We start from the raw sequence: 22711 nt of genomic DNA, 5'->3' as shown, positions 1-22711 counted from the left end.
GGGGGGGGGGGGGGGGGGGGGGGGGGGGGGGGCGACAGCTGGGCCAGCTCCAGGGGAGGGCGCCAGGGCAGCGCCACGTAGGCACCTGAGCTGCTGGGCTCCGAAGGGCAAGGGTCTCAGCCCTCCGACCGGAGCGTCAGCCGCGCTCGGGAAGCTCAGGATGGCCGCACCGACACTCCTTTATTTATTCGTTTATTTCTATAGGAATTTGCTCGTCCATTCACCAAGCCTTTCTTCCTCAGTCTCCATGGAACAGCACTAGTCCAGGTGCGGAGGAGAGAGCAGTTTCTCTCCTGGAGGGAATCGCGGGCGGGTGGAGGAGACCAGTGCCGGTGGCACATAGCACAGATCACACTTGCTCCCCGCTCCAAGAAGAGCTGAGCAAGTGACTGATTATGCCTGGAGGTAGAGGATGGCAAGAAACAGCTTTAAGAGGTGTGTCGGGGCGCCTAAATGGCGCAGTCAGTTAAGCATCTGACTTCGACTCAGGTCATGATCTCAGTGTTCTGGGATCGAGCCCCTCCTCGGGCTCCCTGCTCAGCAGGGAGTCTGCTTCTCCCTCTGCCCGCCCTCAGCCTCCCACTCATGCTTAGTTTCTCTCAAATAAATAAAATCTTTCTTTTTTTAATGTGACATCTGTGAGGAGTTTGAAGGATAAGTAGGATCCGGAGCTTGCCGGATTGCAGTAGGAAGCCTTTCAGACAGGGTGAACAGCGCAGCCGAGCCCAGAGGCTTAACTGCCCGGGGCCTGCTGGGAACAAGGCACGTTTGCTGAGTGGATCCGCGAGTGGGCAGGGGCACAGGGAGAAGAGATTGGAAAGGTGAATTAGAGCCGGAATACTGCTTAGTCCTAAAGGCAGTGGCACAGTGTTGAAAATGTGTAAGCTGGCAAGTCAGGAAAGTGAATGTCTGGAGGACGTCGAGGGGATCTGAGAGGTCCTGGCGGGTGGTAGGGAGACTAGTTACCAGCCCTTTCATTTTTGTGGAAGGAAACCCAGGAGGACCTGAACTGGGGTGGATTCAACAGGACCTGATAGGATTCTTGAGTGAAAAATTATCATGTGGGTAACTCCCTGGTCTCTGGTTTGAGTGACTGGTGCGTTCCCAAGACAGAAGAGTCCGGAAGACGGTGATGAGTTCATTTCTGAATCAGGTTAAGGTTTGAATAAAATTATGTGAAACATGGATCAGTGTTTAAGGTTACTGCAAGACACCTGTGATTTCTCCCCACCCTGCCTTAAAACCCCCCAGGGGCTCCCCTGTTCCCAGCAGCTCCAGCCCAGCCCCTCTAAGGTCACGTCTCAGCCCCAGCTCCTAACACGCTTGCGGCGGCCTGAGCAGCGTGCAGATCCTTTCCCTTGCTAGGTGATTCTACTTCTTCGTGCCTCTAACTAGAACACCTTTTTCCTTCTCTTGCCTTTTGCCTGGCCAATTTCAAGACTCCCTCAAAGGTCAGATCTTTGAAGAAGCTTCCCCTGACATTCTGTGCCACCAGCACCAGGGAGGGTTAGTATCAATCTGTCAAGAGCTGAGTACTCACCCACTTGATTGTAATGATTTGTATGCATGTCACCTTCTCTACCGCTCTGTCCCCCAGGGCAGGAGGCATCTGTGTATCCATTGTGCCAGCCCAGATGGAAAATAGGACATCAGTAAACGTGCATTAAATGAACATCTCTCAGTGGGGACATCCAACCTTCTATCTACCATTGGCTCTCCCATCCTATGTTCCAAGCACTCCATTATCTAAAGGCTAGATGTTCAGTGATCTAGGTCCATGGTGCTTGTCTTGGATATGTGTGTGAAATGGAAAAGAAAGAAAGAACAAGGAGGCCTAGAGAAGAGGGCCACTGAAGGTTTGGGGAGTGAAATGGAACTCCTCAGTGGTCAAGGATGCCAGTTTACAGGAGAGCCTGGTGTAGACACCTGTTTCCCTTCCTCTTTCTAAACTATTGGGCCTGTTTTCTTTCTTTTTTTTTTTTATTATGGTATGTTAGTCACCATATAGTACATTAGTTTTTGATGTAGTGTTCCATGATTCATTGTCTGCGTGTAACACCCAGTGCTCATTGCAATACGCCCTATTTTCTATCACCATCTGGTGGCCGTATCCATAAATAACAAGCTCCCCGCGAGCTAAAAGAGCTCATACAAGGCAAAAGTTCCAGCACGTTGCTTCAGAGGGCTATGAGCGCCTCACCAGCCCTAGCTATATCATGTAAATTTATATGTATACAAGATTTGCCTCATGCTGGTAAGAAGTGCCAAGAACTTTGAATCAGATTCTTGAAGAAGCTTACAGCTTCCAGAAGGCTGAGAATCACTACTGTAAAGGATTGTTCTAGAACAGTGATTCGATGAAATCCTATGAAAAATCATAATGTGAGAGAGGAAAGCAGACCTGGATCCCTACTTGCTCAGAACCTCACCTTCCACTTTCCCACACTACCCATCTCCACACAACACAGAATCCAGTTTAAAAACCACATTCATAAGGCCAATGGCTTCTGTAGCTTCACAGCCAGGTGAACCCTGGAGAGCCACTGAGGCCCTCCAGGCCATGCCTTCGGGGTGGCGGGTGAGGGGGTAGTGGTGAGGGGGGTGCCTGAGTGGAGCTCACAGAGATGGTGGCAGTAATGGAGCTCACACAAATCCTACCACTCCTGGGTCTTTTCTTACTGTTCAGTCTTGCCTTATTTCCCAAAAACCTACATTTTAAAACAGTAATCCTCAAAACTTTTTCTGTCTATAATATAGTTCCCAAAGGGGAAACCATTTTTCCTATAAAATTCTAGTCTTCTGGAAAGAGCTGTTTCCCTGATGAATGCCTTTCCATAAACTATAATACCTGATAGAAAATAAATTGATAGCTTCCATTGGAACAGTTCTTTATAACTTATAACTTCCACAGCCATTAGCTGACTTGTGTTACAGTGGGAAGACGGAGACTGAGGTAAAACGGCCTGTTTGCTAGTGTGTAACCGCACTTTAAGGGTTCTTTCCATTGTCTCACAGCCTTTGTATACAAAAGTGTACATTCTGTGGTACTCAAAGCAACGAACAGGCGGGTGACACAGCTGCCGTGTTTGTTTATTTGGAGGGATGAGGGGTAATCACACCGTTGGGGGGAGGGGCGGGATAAAGGCTAACTGACTGAACGTCTGTATATTAGATCCAGTGGAGTCTAACGTCCAAGTCTGTTTTAACCACCATTTGTGCAGATGCATTAACCGAAGCTCAGAAGGAGTGCCTCGTGCAAGTCACACAGCTAGTAAACCGTGATAAACTCGGGCCTGCCGGCCTCCTCAGCCTGGTGTTCTGCACCAGCCAGCCGGCATGGGACTTGGAACATGCCAGCTTGCCTCGCCAGGTGGGCAGTCCTGGCCCCTCTAACCTGCCCCGTCCTTCCCTTCTTCTCTCTCTCAGGAGTGCCAGCTTCTCTCAGGGCACGAGGGCCTCGTTTCTCATGAGGAGCGACACAGCCGTACAGAAGCTTGCCCAGGGCAACGGACACTGTGTCAACGGCATCAGTGGTCAAGTCCACGGCTTCTATAGCCTCCCCAAGCCAAGCCGGCACAATACGGAGTTCAGAGACAGTACCTACGACCTGCCCCGGAGCCTGGCCTCCCACGGCCACACCAAGGGCAGCCTCACAGGCTCTGAGACCGATAACGAGGACGTATACACCTTCAAGACACCCAGCAACACCCTGTGTCGGGAGTTCGGGGACCTCCTAGTGGACAATATGGACGTTCCAGCCACCCCGCTCTCAGCCTACCAGATCCCTAGGACGTTCACGCTGGACAAGAACCACAATGCCATGGCAGTGGCCACTCCTGGGGACTCGGCCATCGCTCCCCCGCCCCGGCCTCCCAAGCCAAGTCAGGCAGAAACACCTCGATGGGGCAGCCCTCAACAGAGACCTCCAGTCAACGAGAGCAGCAGATCCGTCTCTGCCGCGGCCACCATCCCCAGGCGCAACACCCTCCCGGCCATGGACAACAGCCGACTGCACCGAGGTTGGTGTAAGCCCCAGCCGCGACCCCGGGGAACGGGAGGTAGCTTGGGAGTTCTCGGTAATCTTGGGCATCCGTGCGGAGGAGACCCAAACCCCTTCCTGGCTGGTCCTCCAGCCCTGGAGGCTGTTAGTGGGTGCCTGCAATGCAGGAGTGTAGCAGACCCTGCTGGAGAGCAGTTACTGTTCCACTCAGGGAGCTGGAACATTCTCGGTTAACCACAACACAACTTATTATGGGGTTGGAAGTCCAAATCCTAGTATTTAATTCATTTTTATATAAATCAAAGACTGAAAAAATAAATCTAGAGGACCAGTTCGAACTGGAGCCAAACCTATGTGGACTAACAGACTATTAAAGCAAATTTTGAGCTACTAAATATCTTCGAAACCACACATGAGTCTCTTTGGCTAAAGTCTGGGTTTCTCTGTGAAGTGTATAAATTTTATTGTCACTCATGCGCCCTGAGCATATTCCAACCCTGAATAAGCCTCGTCCGTGTGATGAAAGAGTACAGCAGCATTAATGCCTTTCATTTGTATCGTGCTGTATAGCTTGCGACACCCGCTCCTATCCATCCTGCTGGCTAAGCCCCGTAGTGACCCTGAGCGTGTGGTGGGACAAAGCCTCCGTGTCTCCATTTCACATGAGGCCGGTGGTAGGGAAGAGACTCATTCAAGGTTGCAGAGTCGATCAGGGACAGAGATGGGACTTGGACCTGGGGTCCTGAGTCTTGGCTCAGTACTCTTTCAGTCCATCAGTACTCTTCCAGTCCATTGGCTCAATCACCTTGTGCTTTGGAAGTGAAATGACACCGACGTACATAAAACATGTCCCTGCCCTTCAGAGAGCTCGCATTGAGTTGGAGAAATAAAGCCAACATGTATAAGCTAGTCCAGTATCATTATTCCTGTAGTATTCACATAAGCGATGGCGGGGCCGAGTGGGTCGGGCGTGGAGTGCCATAGGAGTTAGAGGAGAGGGGGGGGCGTGCCTGAGGGAAGAACGAGTTAAGGACAGACCCCCTGTAGGTGCCAACACAGGAGCGAGATCTCGTAGCCTGGGAGGAGTTTCTGAACGGAGGAGGGATGGATGGAAGTAATACCTTATCACTTGGGTTTGAGAGTAGTGTCTTCTGGAGTATCCGTAAGACCCCAAGCAACACTGGTGAGGGTCTGGGGAAGTGTCAGCACATGGGTCTTCTTTCCTGTCTCATAGCTTCTTCCTGTGAGTCCTACGAGTACCCGCAGCGCGGTGGAGACAGTGCAGGCCGGTCTGCCGAGTCCGTGAGTGATGCGGTCACTTCTTTCCTGGTGAGTGGCGCTTAGCCAGGGGTCCTCAGGCCCACCCAGGTGGGTTAAAGGTCACACCCCAGGGAACAAAAAGTACAGCTCACAAGAGTGATGGCATCTGCCTCTTCGGACCGCCTGGTTTCTCCGTCCAGATGCTTGGGTTGGGTTTTCAGAAAGTAAGATGCAGGTGTCTGCTGTGGAGGAAGGGAGTGTCCTTAGGGAGCTAGACCACAAGGCTCGCCAACCCTCCAGGTCAGTAGGATGGGTCTAGAATGCAGAGGCCCCGGGCTCTGGGGTGGGGAACCTGAGGCAGCAGGCTTCGCCGTGAGGCCCCACCGGGAGGAGGGGCTGTAGCGGGGGACTCCGGGTAAGGGCCTTACTCAGAGACAGACTTGGTGGCAGAATTACGGTCTGAGTGCTGGATCCCAGGCTGCCCCCTACAGGGGGCCAGCCACAGCTTTCCAAGCCGTCGAGGGCCTGGCGTCACACCCACCGAAATGGTGAAAATTGGGTAAGCGAAGCAGAAGCAGCTTACTCATCTGTGTGGACAGACAGGGCAGGAGCTGGAGAAAGGCCGTGGCCAGGGTGACTGCGCTGTGTAACTTGGCGGCAGCTCTGACTGCAGCTGGCGCTCGCCCTGAGAGCTGGCCCGGGGAGCGCACTGGCCCAGACCTCGCTGGCCAGGGCTCAGGGTTCTTCTGGGCTCCCGGCCCTGGTCGGGCTTCAGATCCAGCCCCCTAATGGGGAGTCTGGACCTGAGGTGAAGGGCAGGTCCTAAACCAAACCTGTACGGTCTGTGGCCTCTGCCCCCCTCAGCCTGGTCAGGCTCCCACAAAGCCTTGTGGACTGAGCCACCAGGGGTTATGTGATACTAGAGGATTATTACAAATTGCAAGTGGGTCCCAAGGGATCGTGTAAACTAGCAGGGACCCACAGACCTCACTTCTTTCTGCCTCCTACTGTGCCTGTCTGCTTGGTTTTGCCAGGGCCTGCCTTCCTAGCTTCCCGGGGCAGCGAACCCAGTTATAACTCTCCTCTCCTTGCAGACAAATTCTCACCCCCTTCCTGTTTCTTCTCGCTAGTTACCGCTGTATTTCTTCTGCTCTCCCTCCTAGCCAGGGAAAACCATTGTGGGCAGGTCAGAGAGCACCAATTCCGAGGACAACTATGTGCCCATGAATCCAGGGTCCTCCACCCTGCTGGCCACGGAGCGAGCAGGCGATAACTCCCAGAGTGTCTACATCCCCATGAGCCCAGGACCCCACCACTTTGAGGGGCTTGGCTACCCCTCAACAGCCCTTTCTATGCACCGGGGCCCCAGCCGAGGGAGTGAGATCCAGCCACCGCCTGTCAACCGCAACCTCAAACCTGACCGGAAAGGTAAGTCTCCCCTGTCCCGTCGCTGGACAGTGTCCAGGAGCGGTTTGCATTCATTTAGGGATCGGGTGGATCCTGAGCTTTCCTTGCCAGGAAGTGTTAGCCTCTGGAGCCTAAGCCACCCCAAACTCTCACACACAAACGCTCAAATTCGTTCCAGTGGCCCAGCAGCCTAGGGACCGGCCACCCGAGTAGCCTTGATGGGCAGGGGTGTGGGCACCCAAGGACAGGACACGTTCCAGTTCCGGCTCGCCAGCTGAGATGAGAAGCAAATCATTCTGTGTGTCTGAGCCTTGTTACTCGTCTGAGAACTGTGACTACGTGCCTGGCAGAGCACTGAGCAACACAGATACTGTGTCTAAAAGTGCCTGTATAAACTGCTTTTGGAGGACGTGGGACACGTATGAGCCCCGGTGGCGTGGTCCGTGCCGAGATACCCCTGCTGTGACAGCAGGCGTGGGCTCCCGAACCAGCGGCCTGTGGGCTGGAACCCTTATTCAGCGCTTCCCAGGGTGCGACTTCGGTTGGCTAACTCATCTCAATTTCTCTGAGCTTTGGTGGGGATAGCGGTGTGTTTCGGAGGAAAGCGTCTAGGACAGAGTCTGGTACCCAGCGGATGTTCGGGAAAGCTAGATCCGTGCCCCCTGCATTCAGACCGGGAAGAAATACTACAGTTTGAGTTCCAGGCTCCCTCAGTCTGCTGGCGGGGGGCCCGGGGCAGGAATTCAAAAGGAGAAGTAGAGTAACTGGGCAGGATAACTGCCCCCCCCCCCACTTGGTCTGGTCAACAGGGAATTGAGATCTTCGAGTTTGAAGTGGAGCCTTTAGGGCCTTTGGCACTCGCCTTCCTCCACGGCAGGCTCTACTGCCCTGGTCCACGAGTGGCAGGGAGCAGTCCTGGTGACTTTCTCCGTCGCAGTCCCCATCTCTTGTTTTCATATACAGCCACAGATCTGGGGGGAACAGTCTGTTGTCAGACCCAGTGTCTCCATTTTGGATTCTGAAAATATGATTCCTGCAGAATATGCTTGCAAAGAAAGTATCGTTCAGAATCTGAAGACATGACTTCAAGGCCTGTCGACATAGGCAAAGATCCTAGAACCCGCTGAGCCTCAGTTTCCCCGTGTAAATGTACTTGTGTGTCACATGGACGTGTGTGTATGTGCGGCGTTATCATCAGCGGCTGATCATTTGACTTTCTGTTCCTGCTCCAGTAAAGCCAACACCACTGGACCTGAGAAACAACACTGTCATCGATGAGCTCCCCTTCAAGTCACCTGTCACCAAGTCTTGGTCTAGGGCCATGTGAGTGTCCGCCAGGGAGGTGGGAGCTTGGAACTGGGCTGTTAGGCTGGTGAGGGGAGTGGCTGCGTGCTGATGCTCGCGCCGTGAGCGGAGCGGGCTCTGGGGGCGTGGTTTCCTCATCTCTGAAGGGGGTCATTGCACCTGCCCCGTGTCAGACCTTCGTCTGGTGATGGAGCATGGCGCTCCGGGGGTGAAGTCTGGGTGTGACCGCGGTCACGGTCTTCTCCCCACCACAGCCACACCTTCAACTGCAGCTCGTCCCAGTACTGCCGCCCCATCTCCACCCAGAGCATCACCAGCACGGACTCCGGAGACAGCGAAGAGAACTATGTCCCTATGGTGAGTCCTCTGCACCCCACAGGACTGACTCCTGCCGGAGTAGCCTGGGACCCCCCGCAGGCCCCCCACGGGATGGGACTGCTTTGCGGCTGCCATCCTTCCCGTGTGCATGGGTGCTGAGCACGGCGGGGCCGTCATCAGAGGCAAGGAAGGCACGGTCCCTGCCCTCGAGGAGGCCGTGGTCTTAAAGGGCCAGGAAGGCCTGCCTCTCGCGACTGTGCCGTGGGGATATACTTGCAGGATGGGCGGGCGTACCCGGCTGGCTGCCCGTGGAGGCTGGGCTGGAGCCGGATCATGAATGAGCCCGAATGCTGTCTTGGGAAGTCCGGGCTTTCTCTCTGGGCCACAGGGAGCCACAGAAGGCTTGAAAGGCCAGGGGATTAGACAGGTGCCTCAGAAGTGCCCCTGGGAGCCTAGAGAGCATGACCAGAGCGGCCTTCAAAGTTGACTTCCTCCTTCTGTCCTGTTAAAATCTTTCAAAAGTCAAGACCTCTTCATTTCTTATTGTGCTGTTGCCATGACCATGAGCAGGAATGTGAGCGTAAGCATTTATTGAGTTATCTCCTCAGTGGTGAGGGCACACGTGCACCATGACGCACGGTGGCCAAGGCCATCACAGAGGTACAAACACGGTCAGCCCGTGAGAAGCGTCCCCCCTGACATTTTCATTGAAAAAGCCATAGCTGCTGCAACAGTAATGAAAGAACGAAGCAACCAGTCAGGAGCCAAAAAACAGAACTAGGACTGTTGGCATTCTCATTAGTAAGACTTCAAGAAAATCCTAGACAAGCTGGTGTTGGTGCCTGGACAGAGACAGGAGCCTGGAGTGTCTCCGTTGAAGAGCTGCTGGGGGAGCCCGGGGAGAAGGCCGCCCCGCTCGAGGCCAGGGACGCCGAAGACTTTCCAGCATCCAGGGCATAAAGGAAAGGTCCCCTGTTGGGGGCCAGCAGGCAAACACGGGGTCTGTCCAGAGCCTGTGGAGACCTGGCCCACCACCCCGGAGGGAGGCAGCGCAGGACAGCAGGGCTCGGCGGGTCTGGGAGCCCGATACCAGACCCGCTCCCGTCCCCGCTCGCCGGCTGTACACTGAACCACAGTTGTAGTGAGAAAACGTACATCACAGGATTGTTATGAGGGTTTAAATGAGGACATGAGAAGCCCCGGCCCAGTGCATGACTCCGAGTGGGCACTCGATTCCCAGAGATGTGGGTTTTTCTGGGTGAGGGCTTAGCCTGTTTCCTGCACTTACTAACGGGTTTTCCCTCCTCTGTGATAGCAAAATCCAGTGTCTGCATCTCCCATTCCCAGTGGCACCAACAGTCCCGCCCCAAAGAAGAGCACGGGCAGCGTTGATTACCTGGCCCTGGACTTCCAGCCGGGCTCCCCCAGCCCCCACCGCAAGGTACCGTGTCCCAGCACTCAGCCTCGTACTGCTTGACTGCTTGGCCTTTTAGTCTGGGCCTCAGAGGGCTCGAGGTCTGTCCGACCTTCTCAGCCAGTCCACCCCCCTTGTACTGCTCACCAGAAGCCGCGGTCTGCTCGGGGTTACGAAGTGAGTCAGGGAGCGACCCAAGGCTCGGGGATCCTGTGTCCTGGCTTGTCTTTGAGAACTGTCCACGTGCATCCCCTGCCTTTGGTACAGGGACCTGCAGAAGGGACTCCCGGGCCCCGGAAAGCCTCCCCAGGAAGCACTCCCAGCTGCCCCGTCCAGACAGCAGAGTGGCTGCCAGTGCTCCCCTCTGGCTGGTGCTCGTTGGCACCCGGCCGATTCCTTCACGGGGAGGTGGGTGGAGGCAGAGAGGAAGGCCTGGGTCCCCTTGGAGCTGGGAAATCAGGAGAGATGATGTGGTTTGGGCCTTAAAGGCCCCTTTCAGAAACAGAATGCAGGCTCCTGAGGCCCATCTCCTCTCCCCGCGCGAGGCAGCTCAGAAAGAGCTCCCCGCCCTCCGGATAACTCACAGCCATTTCCCCATTCTGTCCTCAGCCATCCACGTCATCCGTCACTTCCGACGAGAAGGTGGACTACGTTCAGGTGGACAAGGAGAAAACCCAGGCCCTGCAGAACACCATGCAGGAGTGGACAGATGTGCGGCAGTCCTCCGAGCCTTCCAAGGGCGCTAAGCTGTGACGCAGGGGCCACCGCGCCGGGGGAGGTGCCCGGGGGCAGCATCTCCCGAGCTGGCTCCTCCCGCCTATCCCCCCACACACACCTTCTCCTCTCCCGGTGCCCCCTCCTGCCACTCTGGCCTTCGAAGCACTTGATGTCAGGGACCCTGAACCCTTCTCCTGAGAGGCGAGGGCCTGATCAAGGCACTTCCTCTGCCCACTCGGGGCCCACCTTTGATTTTTATCAGTAATGGCCATGCCTCTCCCCACCTTAGTTAGAGCTATTGCCAAAAAGCATCCTTCAGCCTCTTCCTGTCCTTTAGACCCGAATACCTACTAGGCTTGGGGAGGGGCTGGGGCTGAGCCCTCAAGCCCTCTTCCCTCCAGCTACTGGGCTACCTCTCCTTCAGTCCCAGAAGATGCCATGTTGTCTCGCTGACCCAGGGAGCCCAGGACCAGCAGACCAAAGTGGACATGGACTTTCCTCCTTGTCTGTCTTGGTAGGGGAGAGGCAAGGCCCCTGAAAGATGAGTTGAGAAGGAAGGTTGGCAGTGGTCTCGAGGGACACAGAAGGCAGCGGCCCCGCCACCGTGTAGCTGTTGTGGGCAGGGAGAGGCAGGAGGCAGCGGCAAGGGAGGGAAGACAGAGGAGGATGGGCAACCACGAATCAGGAGCAGGGGGTGACTAGGGCCCCAGGAGCATTCAGGCCCTCCTCCATGGGTGCACCCCGCCAGAGGCGGCTGGGACAGTGCTGGGTGCTGCAGGGTGCGGGCAGAGGCTGGTGCCAAGGGAAGGCGGTGCCGGGTGGGGAGGGCGTGCGGGGCGGACGAGAGGTGCTGCAGGCCCTGAGGGGCCCTAGGCTGTAGTGGGGAGGGTACAGCAAGTGTGTCTCTGCAAGACAGTTGGTGGGCGTGGGCAGGTCACTGATGGGCTGAGAGGCAGGAGGCAGGCAGTGCAGCCAGCGAGGGAAGCGGGGCAGAAGTGAGGAAAGGGGGGAAGCAGTGCAGGCGAGGGTGGGGCCAAGAGGACTTGGGGGAGGGCTGGGGCTTCTGCCGGGGCCCAGGCCGGTAGGAGTGTGGTCTCAGGAGCCCCTGGTGTTTTCCCAGCTCATCTTCCAGCTGCGGCTCCCTGGTAGCTCCGAGCCACACTGGGCGCAGGAGAGGCCAGGCTCTGCTCCCGTGGGTGAAGGCCGGCACATCGGCTGCGCCCCCCCCCCCCCAGGCACTTTGTCCTCGGCTGGGGAGGAGAGAGCCCAGTCTGCGGATTACAGAGCTTCCTCCCACCCTGGCTCACAGAGGTGGCTCCAGCTCACCTTTGGGCTCCCAAGAGCACACACCTGGCCATGGTCACAGAAGCCCCACTCCGGTTGGGAGGATTTTCTCCACAGTAGCCCCTCTCCTAGCAGTTCAGCTCAACTCAGCGAGCACTGATTAATGGCTGCCTTGGTCAGGTTCTGGGAACGTGGGGATGAAGCAGTTTGGCCATGTGCTTGAGGCACGGGACATTGGTAAGAGCCGAGAGAGACTGGAAGCAAGGCTGCTTCTGCAGGAGACGGTGCAGATCCGGGGAAGGTGGGGTCTGGGAGAGCGAGTGCGAGAGGGGCTTGTGAGGCAGGAAGACGGAGCAGTTTTCTAGGGAAGGAGGGCAGAGCTGGGGTCCTGGGGCTGATGGCAGTGGCTGCCACCGCGTGCCCTTAAGGCCCTCTCTGCAAGGGTCTCCTAGGGGAGCGCTGAGTGGCGCTGCCCCAGCCGTGAGCACTTTCTGAGCGTACCACGAGGTGAATGAAACTGGTCGGAGTCTTTAGAAACTGAGTGTTCAGATCTCATGTTCAAGGAGGCCTCCTTCCGGCTCCTGGTTCCTGCAGCTCCAGTCCCTCAGGGTGGAGGGGCAGAGACAGAAGGAAGCGTAAGGGGACCCGGTCTCTAGTACACACCTGTCAGTTCGGTTTACCTCCCTGGGGGCCCGGCAAGGGCAGACCCAGACTCATGGCGCCCGGCCAGCAGGAACAAGCAGCGGGGGTGGGGGGGGGTTTCCAGGGAGATGGGCGAAGCAAGGTCCCACGGAGCCACCACCGTGAAAGGTGGTTAGACTAGACGGCAGCCGAGCTGTGCCGAGGGGGAGGTCCCGCTATGGAGGCTCCGGCTTCCCAGGGTGGAGCGCACCGAGCGTGTGAGTCCGTGAGCCCGGGCCCCTCCCTGAGGTGGACTTTGGAGACTTCTACATTGGAAACTCTTCAAATATGCCCCATTCCTGGGAGAGAAGCACAACCCTTCCCCTTCTGAAGTGAGCGGAGCTTGCCCCAAGCCCTGGCCCACCCACCCTCCCCGCACCCTTCCGACAAGAGCTCAGACGACGCAGTTCGCACTCCTCGGTCTGCAACCCGTGAGGGAGGCGAGGCTGGGCCCAGGAGCACTGCAGCTCCCTCGTCTGGGAGCCAACACTCTGGGACTCCCCAAGCTCCCTGGGCTGCCTGCGGAGGGGCCCCCTCGAGGTGCAGGCTGTCCTGTCCTAGTTGGTGGTGTGCATTCTTGTGTGTTGGTTACACGTGTCTTGAAATTTAGAATCATTTCGCACAGAATTGTCTATTTGTCGGGAAGAGAAAAGGGGCTAGCGGCCCAGTCTTAGGTTCTTGCCCTGTTATACAATTTAAAATTGACATTTAATTTTTCAAATCACTGTTGGTGCCTAATCACTTAAGTTATTAATTTATTCTGTTTTCTTTTTAAAAAAATGTGTAACATGTATTTATCCTGGGAGTAGGTCTGGGGTGGGGTGGGAACGTGTTCTGGTGGGTCCTGTCTTTGCCGTGGTGACACGGCGCAGGCCTGGAGCTTGCAGGGGCCTTTTTACTGTGCTGTTGGAGCAGGACAACAATAAAGTCCATTAGAAGCAACCAGAGACGGCCGCTGGAGCCTGCCTCGTCGGAAGTCGCCGGGGAGGGAACCCACCCGCCCAGAATCCCTGCCCGGGGGTTACCCTCAGGAAGGCTCGGTGCCAGTCTGCTCCCTTTCCTTTGAATAGGAAGTAACGGGGCCCTCGTCTTGACCGGGAACGAGAATGAATCCTCCTTACCTTGGAATGTGTGTTCCTGATTCATAACATGGCAACTGTAACTTCTACCCACTCAGCTTAGAAGCACAGAGGGCCGAGATGAATTCTGAGCATGACTTGGTCTCTGACAGACTACCAGCCCAGTTCCGCTGATCCCTAAGGGCTGATGTCCCAAGGGTCTGGGACATTTGGGCCAAAACTCAACTCCACCTACAGCACCGGCAGGCAGCCCCTGGCCCAGCCTCTGGCCCTGCCTTCCCCTCCTGCTTCGTTCCCCCAGATGGGCAGGGGTGGGGTGGAAAGGGCTTTTGCGTGCCTCTCCAGCTCCAAGAATAGGCTGGCACCTGCGGAGACTGGGGGAGCTGCCTCCCCCTTTTCCTCCTGGCCAGTGCCCAAGTCTGTCCCAGGAGAGGCCACACACCTGCACCGGGTTCTCCCAGGGAAGGAGGAAAGAATGTGGGAGCAGCCGTAGCCAGTTCTGGGCAGTCCAGAGTTCTCGGGGTCTGAAAAATCCCCAGATACGGGGGCTCTGGCTTCACCCGATAGGCGAGTCCCCCTGACAGGATCTCCTCGGGCAGCCCGGAGTCTGGGTACCTGCCTCTCGGGGTAATGAGAGGTCCTTCCCTCTGCCGGTGCCTGCATCTGGGCGTCGTCCCCACTGCTGGTCCCAGCTCTACCCTCGGGGTCCTCCCAGTCCTCACCTTTAACTTGCAAGCGCCTCAGCGTAGCACACTTTCACCTCCCGTGGTGTGTCACACAAGCCAACAGGGCACGGGCTCTACCCTCCTCACTGCCCAAAGGGCACAGCCACCATCACAGCCACAGAGGCAGAAAGAATGACATCTTTAAAGACTTCGCAGAACCTATTTTTATTCCTGTTTGAGACCCTGAGTCTCTTCTCTCCACGTAGAAGGGTACAGCAGTGTCAGGGCACAATGAGGTCACTATCTGCTCCTCACCAAACCACCCCCCAGCCCCTAGGCCAGGCTCAGATGATAAGGCGCTGAGCCAGCCAGCTTTCCTCGGGTCACACGATGGCTTCAGGAGAAACACATAGTTGCAGTAAAATAAGGATTCTCTATCTTCACCGGAAAGGGGATGCAAATGGTGGCATCTCAGGCACTGAGGCAGGCGAGGGGAGATGGGGTTTGGGGGTTAAGGGTCTCCCGCTGTGGGGTGGGGGGGACTGTTCTCCCCTCTATGCATGGACAGTCTCTGATCCCATGCCAGGCTGCTTCCCCCCTACACTCCCCTCAAAGTCCCGCCGAGGGTGCAGGCAACCCCATCCGGCGGCTCTGGAATGCTCTCAGCCCAAGAGGTGGCCGCAGTACGACACACACGCCCCAGATCCTGCTCTGCTTTTTACACTGCAGAGCGACAGGACCGTCCGAAAGGAGCTAGGAGGGACATGCTATTTGATGGCAAAACACTAGAGCTGTGACGTTCAGCCCCGTCACGTAGCCTGCTGGGGGGACGGAGGGACAAGGCCCAGAGAGTGTCCGTCTACACTGCTTCAAGTTGACCAGGACACTTGGGTGAGAGACATCTTAACAGTAGTGATCGCAGTGTCGGGGCCTGAGGCCCAGTGTCAGGCGCTTGGTTCTCACCTCTGTCTTTGCGTCTCTGCACACCCTTCAGGCTGAGAACCGGTGTCCCAGAAGCTTCCTCTCCATCTTTCCTGCCCTTGGAAGGGCCTGTGTTCAGGGCTGGACCTGCCCCCACAGCCTCCCTCAGACCCCACCTGGCAGAGCGCCTCTGCCTCGGTCCCCACCCAGTTCCCAGAAGGAAAGGGTCAAGGCCTCCCCTGCGGTGGGCTGGGGCAGGGTCCACATTAGAAGACCAGTCTGTGGAAGTCACCGCCACTGCCACCGGCAGGACTGCAGCCTCCCGGAGAGCCTTCGTCCTCATCCTTGTCTTCGTCGAAGCCCCTCCCCCAGTGCGGAGATGCGGGGAGTGCAGAGATGTAGGCCGCCCTGCTTCGGGCCTCCTTCTCCTGCTCCTGGGAACACAGATGCGGGGGAGGGGGGGAGGCTTAAAATTCAGGCTCCCAAGCCAGTCTTCCCTGCACTGTGCCCCCAGCCCCACCCTAGTGCCATCCAGCAGAGCATTTCTGAGTGTCCCCGTGGTGCCCAGGGCCAAACACAGAGGAGCCTCAGCTTCTGCCCTCGGGGAGGATGGCTGGGATGGCTCCATCCTTCCACCCCACATCTAGGCTGCAAAACCATGCTTCTCCCAGTAAAAACTCCTAGCCCCTTGGAGAAAAGGAACTCACGCACACAAGACTGAGTCACTGACAAGGACCACCTGGGCGCCGGGGAGGACGTGATGCAGGGACTTCAAGGATCACGTCACACCACACAGGGTTCCCCTGGTGTCCGGACACAGGTGTCCAGCTCACTGCCCCTCAAAGCACTGGGAAAGCACTTGCCTGTGAGAAACCTCTTCCCCGGGCTGAACGGAGGCCAGCCTCACAGACGGTCCTTACCCACGGCCCTGCCTCTGCCTGGAAGGCCCAGCAGAAATGTAAAGCCGGCCCAGTGTCCTCACAGACTCCGGCCGCTGCTGTCCACGCGGCCCAGTGGCACTAGTCTGGTGGGTCGGGGCTCTGCTGTTCCAGCTGCTAAGTATTCTGATCCCATCCCTGACTCTAAAGAGGGGCAGTACATGAGAGGAGGTTCTGGGCAGCGTGGTCCCCAGGTGCCCCCGCAAACCTCGACTTCTCACCACACGACCCCACGGTGCCCCTCGCACACTCAGGACAAGGCTTAATAAACAACTGGGCATACTGGACGTCGGCTCCTCTGAAGTAAGGGGTTCTCTCTCCCCACCAGTATATTCCCAGCATAAGGGGTCAATGAAAGGGCAGTGAAAAAGGAGACAGAGCACCCTCCAGGCCGGAGGCGGTGCAGGGAAGCCCGCCCCCCAGATCAGCTCGGAGGCCCCGGCGGCCCTGCTCACCTGCAGGTAAAGGACGTTGTCTTTGGAAATGGCCTCCATCAAATCTTTGTGGAGCGTGGGCTCCGTCCGGCCTCTGGGAGAGCCCGGCTCGGCCTCGGGCCCCTCCCCGGGCCGCTGCCGGTAAAAGAGCACGTAGGCCGTGTCCTTGGGGAAGAAGGAGGTGACGTTGCTGACGGACTCGAAGGAGGAGAAGGACACCCGGGTGTCGTTGAACAGGTACCACTGGTGCTCGGGCTCCGGCCTGTCGGCAGCGCCCAGAGAGGGGGCCGGGCGGGCGGTGCCCTCGCGGGCGTAGCAGTAGTAGTGGCCGCTCTCCGAGGACACCCCGGAGTGCACGACGACGCTGCACAGGTCGTAGGCCTGGCCGCGGCCCCCCGCCAGCGGCAGGCGCAGCAGCAGGGGGACGGCGACGTCGTCCAGGATCTTGCGGCGCCGCATGGTGCGCAGGTCGAAGGAGAAGCGCAGCAGCGTCAGGATGAGGTAGCGCGGCCCCCGGCTCAGCTCCACCGCCCTCTCGGCGTCCTGCAGCGAAGCGCAGGGCTCGCAGTAGTAGCGGTTCTCCGCCGTCAGCCTCTCGGGGGACAGGAAGTAGTTGACCAGGTCCAGGACCGAGCGGGAGCCCTCGCCGGCGGGGGCGGCGGCACCCCTGTGGCTCCCTGGCCCCGGGCCGTCGTCCTCCTTCTCCTTTGTGGTCTCGGCCTCCTTCTCCTTCTCTGCCTTCTCCTCCTCCTCCTCCTTCTCTTTCTCCTCTTCCTCCTCCTCCTCCTGGGTCCTTTCCTCCTCCTGTGCTTCCTCCTCTACTTCCTCCTCCTTCTCCACCTTCTCCCCACTGCTCTGCCCCCCACGTCCCTGGGGGCCCAGGCCTTCAATGTCCAGGACGGAGGGGGGGGCATCCCCCGTGACACAGTGTTTCCTCTGCCTCCGAGGACCCACCCTGCTTGGAACCTGGGCTGGGGAGGGTGGGGGCGGGTCCCGGCCCCCGAGGTCCTCTGCAGGGAGCATCACCGAGCCCAGGCGGCGGCGGCGACAGCGCTCCGTGGGGGGGAAAGCGAGAGAGAGGTCCGTGAAGGCCTCCTCTCTGGAGGAGACGTTGAGGCAGCGGAGACAGCGTATCCGCGTCACAATCTTGCCTCCGAACATCTTCTCCACAGACGTGGGGCTTGGGCTGGGGGGCTCCTCGGGAGGGGAGGGCAAGCTGGACTGCTTGAGCTTTTGGCAGATCCTCGTCCCCGTCTTCTCCTCTTCATGCAGCCTGGAGCAGAGAGCACGGGGCCTTCATACATCGGCACAGATCCACTCCCAGGGCTCAGGCCGATCTGGGCCATCTGCCTAATCTAGGAGCCACACGTTTGGACGTACACACAGAGTCTACACATGCGTGTGCAAACGACATCCACGCATACGCACTCACGAGCCAAGCACACGTGCACACACTTCCCTCCACACAGGCACACAAACCCGCCACGTGCAGACGTGCCCCCTCTCCATGCGCTGTTCCGAACACGCGCACACGCACTTGGGCAAGCGGAGCACACGCGTGTGCACGCGCTGACCCCTCTCCAGCTCCCAAAGGTCCCTCACACGCAGCCCTGCCCACCCCTCACGGCACCCATCTCCGCGCCTTCCACGAATACGGTGCGGCACCTGTTTCCAGCGAGAGGCCACACAGCCGGAGAGGTGGGCTCTCCCACAGGCACCCTCCGCCAGCTCTGAAGCCCCCGCACAGAGTCTGGCCCCCCTTACCGGTCCAGCAGGTACTTCAGGTACTCTGAGCAGTCCTGCTGGGTGCCGGGGCTGAACCAGGGTGTCCAGGATGCAGAGAGGAAGTTCTCTGGAGAGATGGCAGGCCGCTAGGACCAAGGCAGGTGAAAGGCAGGGTCAGGAGCAAGAGGCCACTCACTAACCAGCTCTGCCATGTCCTGAGCCTGAGGGACCCTGGGGAAACTCTGTCCTCAACTTCCCGGCCTCCTCCCTGAAGCCCTCCTCATTCCTCGTTGTGTCTGACCCATCCTCTCCCACCAAGTCCATGCAGCCTATGAGTACGGCACTAGATTCACAGAGATGCACCAATCCTCCAGGAATTCGCTCCTCCCCAACGCACCTCCTATTTCTTTCCAGACCCTTACTCATTGCCATTCCCTCTGCCTAAAACACCTTTCCTCCATCAAAAGCTTAGAGTTCAAGACCCAGATGCTTGGACACCTGTTCCGTGAGGTCGTCCCAATGGTCCCCTCCCCCACCACAATCAGCTTTTCCCTCCCTTGCATGCACACAACACTGCATTTCCCTCCGTTCAAGTGTCACGATTGTTATGTGCAGGTCCACCTTCCCCACCAGACTGTGAGCTCTATGAAGCAGGAACCATGGCTTCTACCTCTCCGTGGCCCCCACGGGGCCTTGCATAATGCCTGGCCAAGGGTTTTAGGTTCCACGAGGGCAGAGACAGTGAACAAAACAAACACAGCCCTCGGGGTGCCTGGCAATGCACGTGCCCAAATACGACAGATGAGAAAGCAACACCTACTGCAAGGGCGTGAATCACTGATGGGAGAGATCTGGGCATCAGGACACAGAAGGGGGCGCAAGGAAACACTCCCTCTTCTGTCCCATAAGGCACTAAACCAACCATGAACCCGTGCCAGCCCCAACTTGGGGCTCAACAGCTTACACCACGACGCAGGGCCTTCTAGCCAGATGCAGGGAAGGGTGTCAGACCAGAGCCTCCTCTCCATCATACCCCGACTCCCCCTGCACTCACCCCCCATCAACCCCCAACTGACCTGGCTGTGTTCCAGGAAGGCGAAGAGCCACTGCAGCTTGGTCATCAGGGGCTGCGAGTTGTTCTCAGTCAATCTGAGCACACAGTGTCTGAAGCTTCAAAATAAAGCAAAAGCATCCAGGGTAAGCCAAGGGCATCCAAGGAGCCTCAACTCACCCGCAGCACAGGCAACCAGGGCATCCGGCCTAAAGGCGGAGCAGCCACTTAAAGCTCAGGCCTGGGCCAGAGGCCAGGGAGGAAGTGCAGGTGAACACCCAGCCTGGACAAGGAAGTGAGCCCTGCCGCTCATTCCAGCTGAGAGAGCCCACGACTCTAAGACTCAAAAATTCCAGTGTGCCGAGCTCTACAGTCTCCAAGTGGTGGGGCCGGAGCTCTCTGGCACGTGCTGGTCTGTGCCAGGATCATCCCCAGCCACCAAAGCCACTCACACCCATCTCCTCTTTCCCCGGGAAATGGTGTTCAGACCCACTCAGGGCAGCTGGCCTTGCTCCAACCTGGCCCCTCCAAGTCCGCTCTCACAGCCACCCCCTCAGGGTCCCCACGCCATGGCCCTAAGACCACCTGAGTGGTTCCCCTGCCTTCGAATGAGGGAGGCAGGGGTCAATGTGCAGCACAAAGAGGACATGGCAGGGGTGGGGAGGGGGAACGGGCTCCCAACGATGGGGTCTGATCCTGCCGGAGAAGGGAAGGAGCCTCTGCTGACACCCGCATTGTCTTGGAACAAGCCAATTCCCAGGCCTCACCTGAGCTCCTGTTCTCACAAGCAGCTCTGGGCGGCCAGGTCAGGCACCTTCCCGGCCTGAGCTCGCTGCGCGGAACAGCGTTACCCAAGTGTGGTCCCCCTCGCCATCCGTCACAAAGGTTAAGTTCAGAAGCTGAGTGAGCGGTTAGGAACGTGTACGTGTGACCTCACTACAACCCTATAAACACGTGATCATTGTTCTGGTAAGTCGTCTGACTGTATTTTACAAAAATTAACATTGTCTGCAGCAGACTGTAAAGTGGAAAAACGAGACCTTCACCAGGTCTGAGAAGCGCACCCGTGAGAAAGTGCTAGAGATTTAGCTGCAACCTCCCCTTACTGGAACCTGAAGCTCAGAGAGGAGAAACCTACTTGAGGTCATACCATAAACCAGGGCGAAGCTTACCTGCACTGTTACTTTAAAAAAAAAAAAGATGCCTAAGTGTGGTGTGGGTGAAAGAAGAGTCAAATGGATCAGTAGAATATAACAGAGAGCCCAGAAATAGACCCCCACAAATACAGTCAACTGACCTTGACAAAGGAGCAAAGGCAAAAAACAAGGGAGCAAAAACCAGTCTTGTCAACAGATGGTGCTGGAACATTTGGACATCCACATGAAAAACACACACATACACCTAGACACACACCTCACACTCATCCCAAAAAATTAACTCAAGATGGATCAGAGACCTAAATATAAAATGCAAAACTATAAAATTCTCAGAGGGTAACACAGGAGAAGACCTTTATGACCCTGGGTATGGCGATGCCTTTTTAGATGCCACACCAGAGACATGATCTGCACAAATAATTAATAAGCTGGATTTCCTTAAAATTAAACTCTTCTGCTCTGTGAAAGCAAACATCCAGAGAATTAAACGACAAGCCAGAGACTTGGAGAAAATATCTGCAAAAGACCCATCTGATAAAGGATTGTTATCCAAAATATACTAAGAGTTCTTAAAACTCAACAGTAAGAAAACCAACAACTGATTTAAAAATGGACCAAATATAGAGGGAGTGAGGGTCCAAGTCCGTAGCACAGTAAGATCCAGAACTCCACAGACACACCCAATCCATGGCCACCTATGGATTGGTTCCCTCTGAGAAAGATCTGAAAACTAGAGGAACTGCTTTTCCACAACAAAGGACAGAAGGACCACCCTGAGATGGCTAGGAGGGGCAGAGACAGGGTCTTGCAGAAAACCCCACGCCAGGGGCATAGATGCAACAGGGAGGGGCGTCCCTAGACAGGTGCTTTTTTTTTTTTTTTTTTAAGATTTTATTTATTTATTTGACAGAGATAGAGACAGCCAGGGAGAGAGGGAACACAAGCAGGGGGAGTGGGAGAGGAAGAAGCAGGCTCATAGCGGAGGAGCCTGATGCGGGGCTCGATCCCATAACGCCGGGATCACGCCCTGAGCAGACGCTTAACTGCTGTGCCACCCAGGCGCCCCTAGACAGGTGCTTCTGCCCGGGGACAGAAGAGCTGATGCCTCCCAGCTGGCACACAGAGCCTGGGATCTGCAACTGGAGAGAGAGGAGCCTCCACAGCACGTGGCCGGCAGAACCAGGGGTCCCCAAATGCTCTACTACACTGAGCTTCCCCCCTGGAGGGCGAAAACACAGTGGTTTGCAAAGTACCTACACTATATATCAGATCGATTTATTTGCTGATCTGGAGACAACAGCTGGAGGAGCGGGGACAGCTGAGAAGCTCCCTGCTGACGGGGGCAGCGGGGCCACCACTGTTGCACGGCACGCAGGCCGCCCGCACAGACAGGCAAACCCGTCCAGGCACCCACCCTCCACCGCCTCGCCGGGACAGACAGGAAGGAGCAAGTGTGACCCCAGCATTGGCTGAGCCGGACAACACAGGCGGCGGCACTGTTCCCCTGCTCCCCAGCTGGGACAGACGAGCGCCTACTGTCACGGACTGCTCACACTCCCTAGCTAGAATCTGCTAGCGCGGCGGCCGCAACGCTCCCCGGCCCCCAAGCTGGCGCGTGTGTACAGGCGAGGCACTCTGCCACTCACTGCCAAAGCCCAAGGGCCTATGCAGTCATGCCATTCTTCGCTGGCTTTCTGAAGCCGGCAAACAAGCCCACCCCCTACGCTCTCTGGCTGCCTTGCTCAAGCAAGTGGGTACGCACCATCCGCACAGGAGATGCTCCCTGAGCACCTGGCCCTGGTGGCCCAAGAGGGCTGGCGTCAGGGAGCTCCGCAGAAAGGTAACACACACAAGACAGTTCCTGGCAGGCTACCACCGCCAGGGCACTGCACCAACAGACTGAAACACAACCCGATTCTGCCTGTGAAAAAGGCCAAACACCTAGCCCGGAGCATCAGCCTAAGGGACAGGCTTCAGGTTTCCCACCTATCTAGAGGCTAAGAAAGCACTCCCCAGGGACAGGAGCAAGGAGACCGATCCTAGCGCACACCCTTCGCCTCACTCCAGCTGGAAGAAACTCCCAGAAAGGAGCTTGTCTGGCGCCCTGGTTTTTAACACTGTTGTCCAGGGGACGCTTCCAGATCTGGTCTGGAGGCCAGCAGGGACTATTATTGCAGCAGCACAGGACCAAATATATTCACATACTTTACAAGCTACTGCCTGGGAGTCTGGCTTCCCATCACCTGAAACGAGGTGTTAAATGGGATCCCTCCCCTTGGATCACTAATAGGTCTTGGCACATGCTCATATAGGGCCCTATCAACAGGGACAGATGAAGAATAAATCAGGTGATTG

General features: G+C 57.0%; 2 protein-coding genes across 5 annotated transcripts in view; one reads left to right on the top strand and one right to left on the bottom strand.

Annotated features, from left to right (window-relative positions):
- Nucleotides 1–13328, top strand: part of GAB2 (GRB2 associated binding protein 2) — a 183296-nt gene extending 169968 nt beyond the window's left edge. For 3 of the 4 annotated variants that reach the window (XM_040630908.1, XM_008707388.2, XM_008707391.2), the window contains exons 4-10: nt 3427–4019; nt 5235–5329; nt 6424–6688; nt 7900–7990; nt 8227–8329; nt 9606–9731; nt 10314–13328. In XM_040630908.1, coding sequence (XP_040486842.1) covers nt 3427–4019; nt 5235–5329; nt 6424–6688; nt 7900–7990; nt 8227–8329; nt 9606–9731; nt 10314–10457 — 1417 coding nt within the window. In that variant the 3' untranslated portion in view covers nt 10458–13328. The remainder of the gene's footprint in view (nt 1–3426; nt 4020–5234; nt 5330–6423; nt 6689–7899; nt 7991–8226; nt 8330–9605; nt 9732–10313) is intronic. The other variant, XM_040630909.1, reaches the window with a different exon arrangement.
- Nucleotides 13329–14336: 1008 nt separating this feature from the next.
- Nucleotides 14337–22711, bottom strand: part of USP35 (ubiquitin specific peptidase 35) — a 51742-nt gene continuing 43367 nt past the window's right edge. Inside the window, exons 8-11 of the mRNA XM_040630906.1 lie at nt 19225–19318; nt 18188–18294; nt 16445–17696; nt 14337–15485 (exon numbers count right to left, since the gene is read on the bottom strand). Coding sequence (XP_040486840.1) covers nt 15318–15485; nt 16445–17696; nt 18188–18294; nt 19225–19318 — 1621 coding nt within the window. The 3' untranslated portion in view covers nt 14337–15317. The remainder of the gene's footprint in view (nt 15486–16444; nt 17697–18187; nt 18295–19224; nt 19319–22711) is intronic.

The sequence above is a fragment of the Ursus maritimus genome, unplaced genomic scaffold (assembly GCF_017311325.1).
Source record: "Ursus maritimus isolate PB19 unplaced genomic scaffold, ASM1731132v1 scaffold_16, whole genome shotgun sequence".
NCBI lineage: Eukaryota > Metazoa > Chordata > Mammalia > Carnivora > Ursidae > Ursus > Ursus maritimus.
This window is presented reverse-complemented; position numbering and strand designations above follow the sequence as displayed.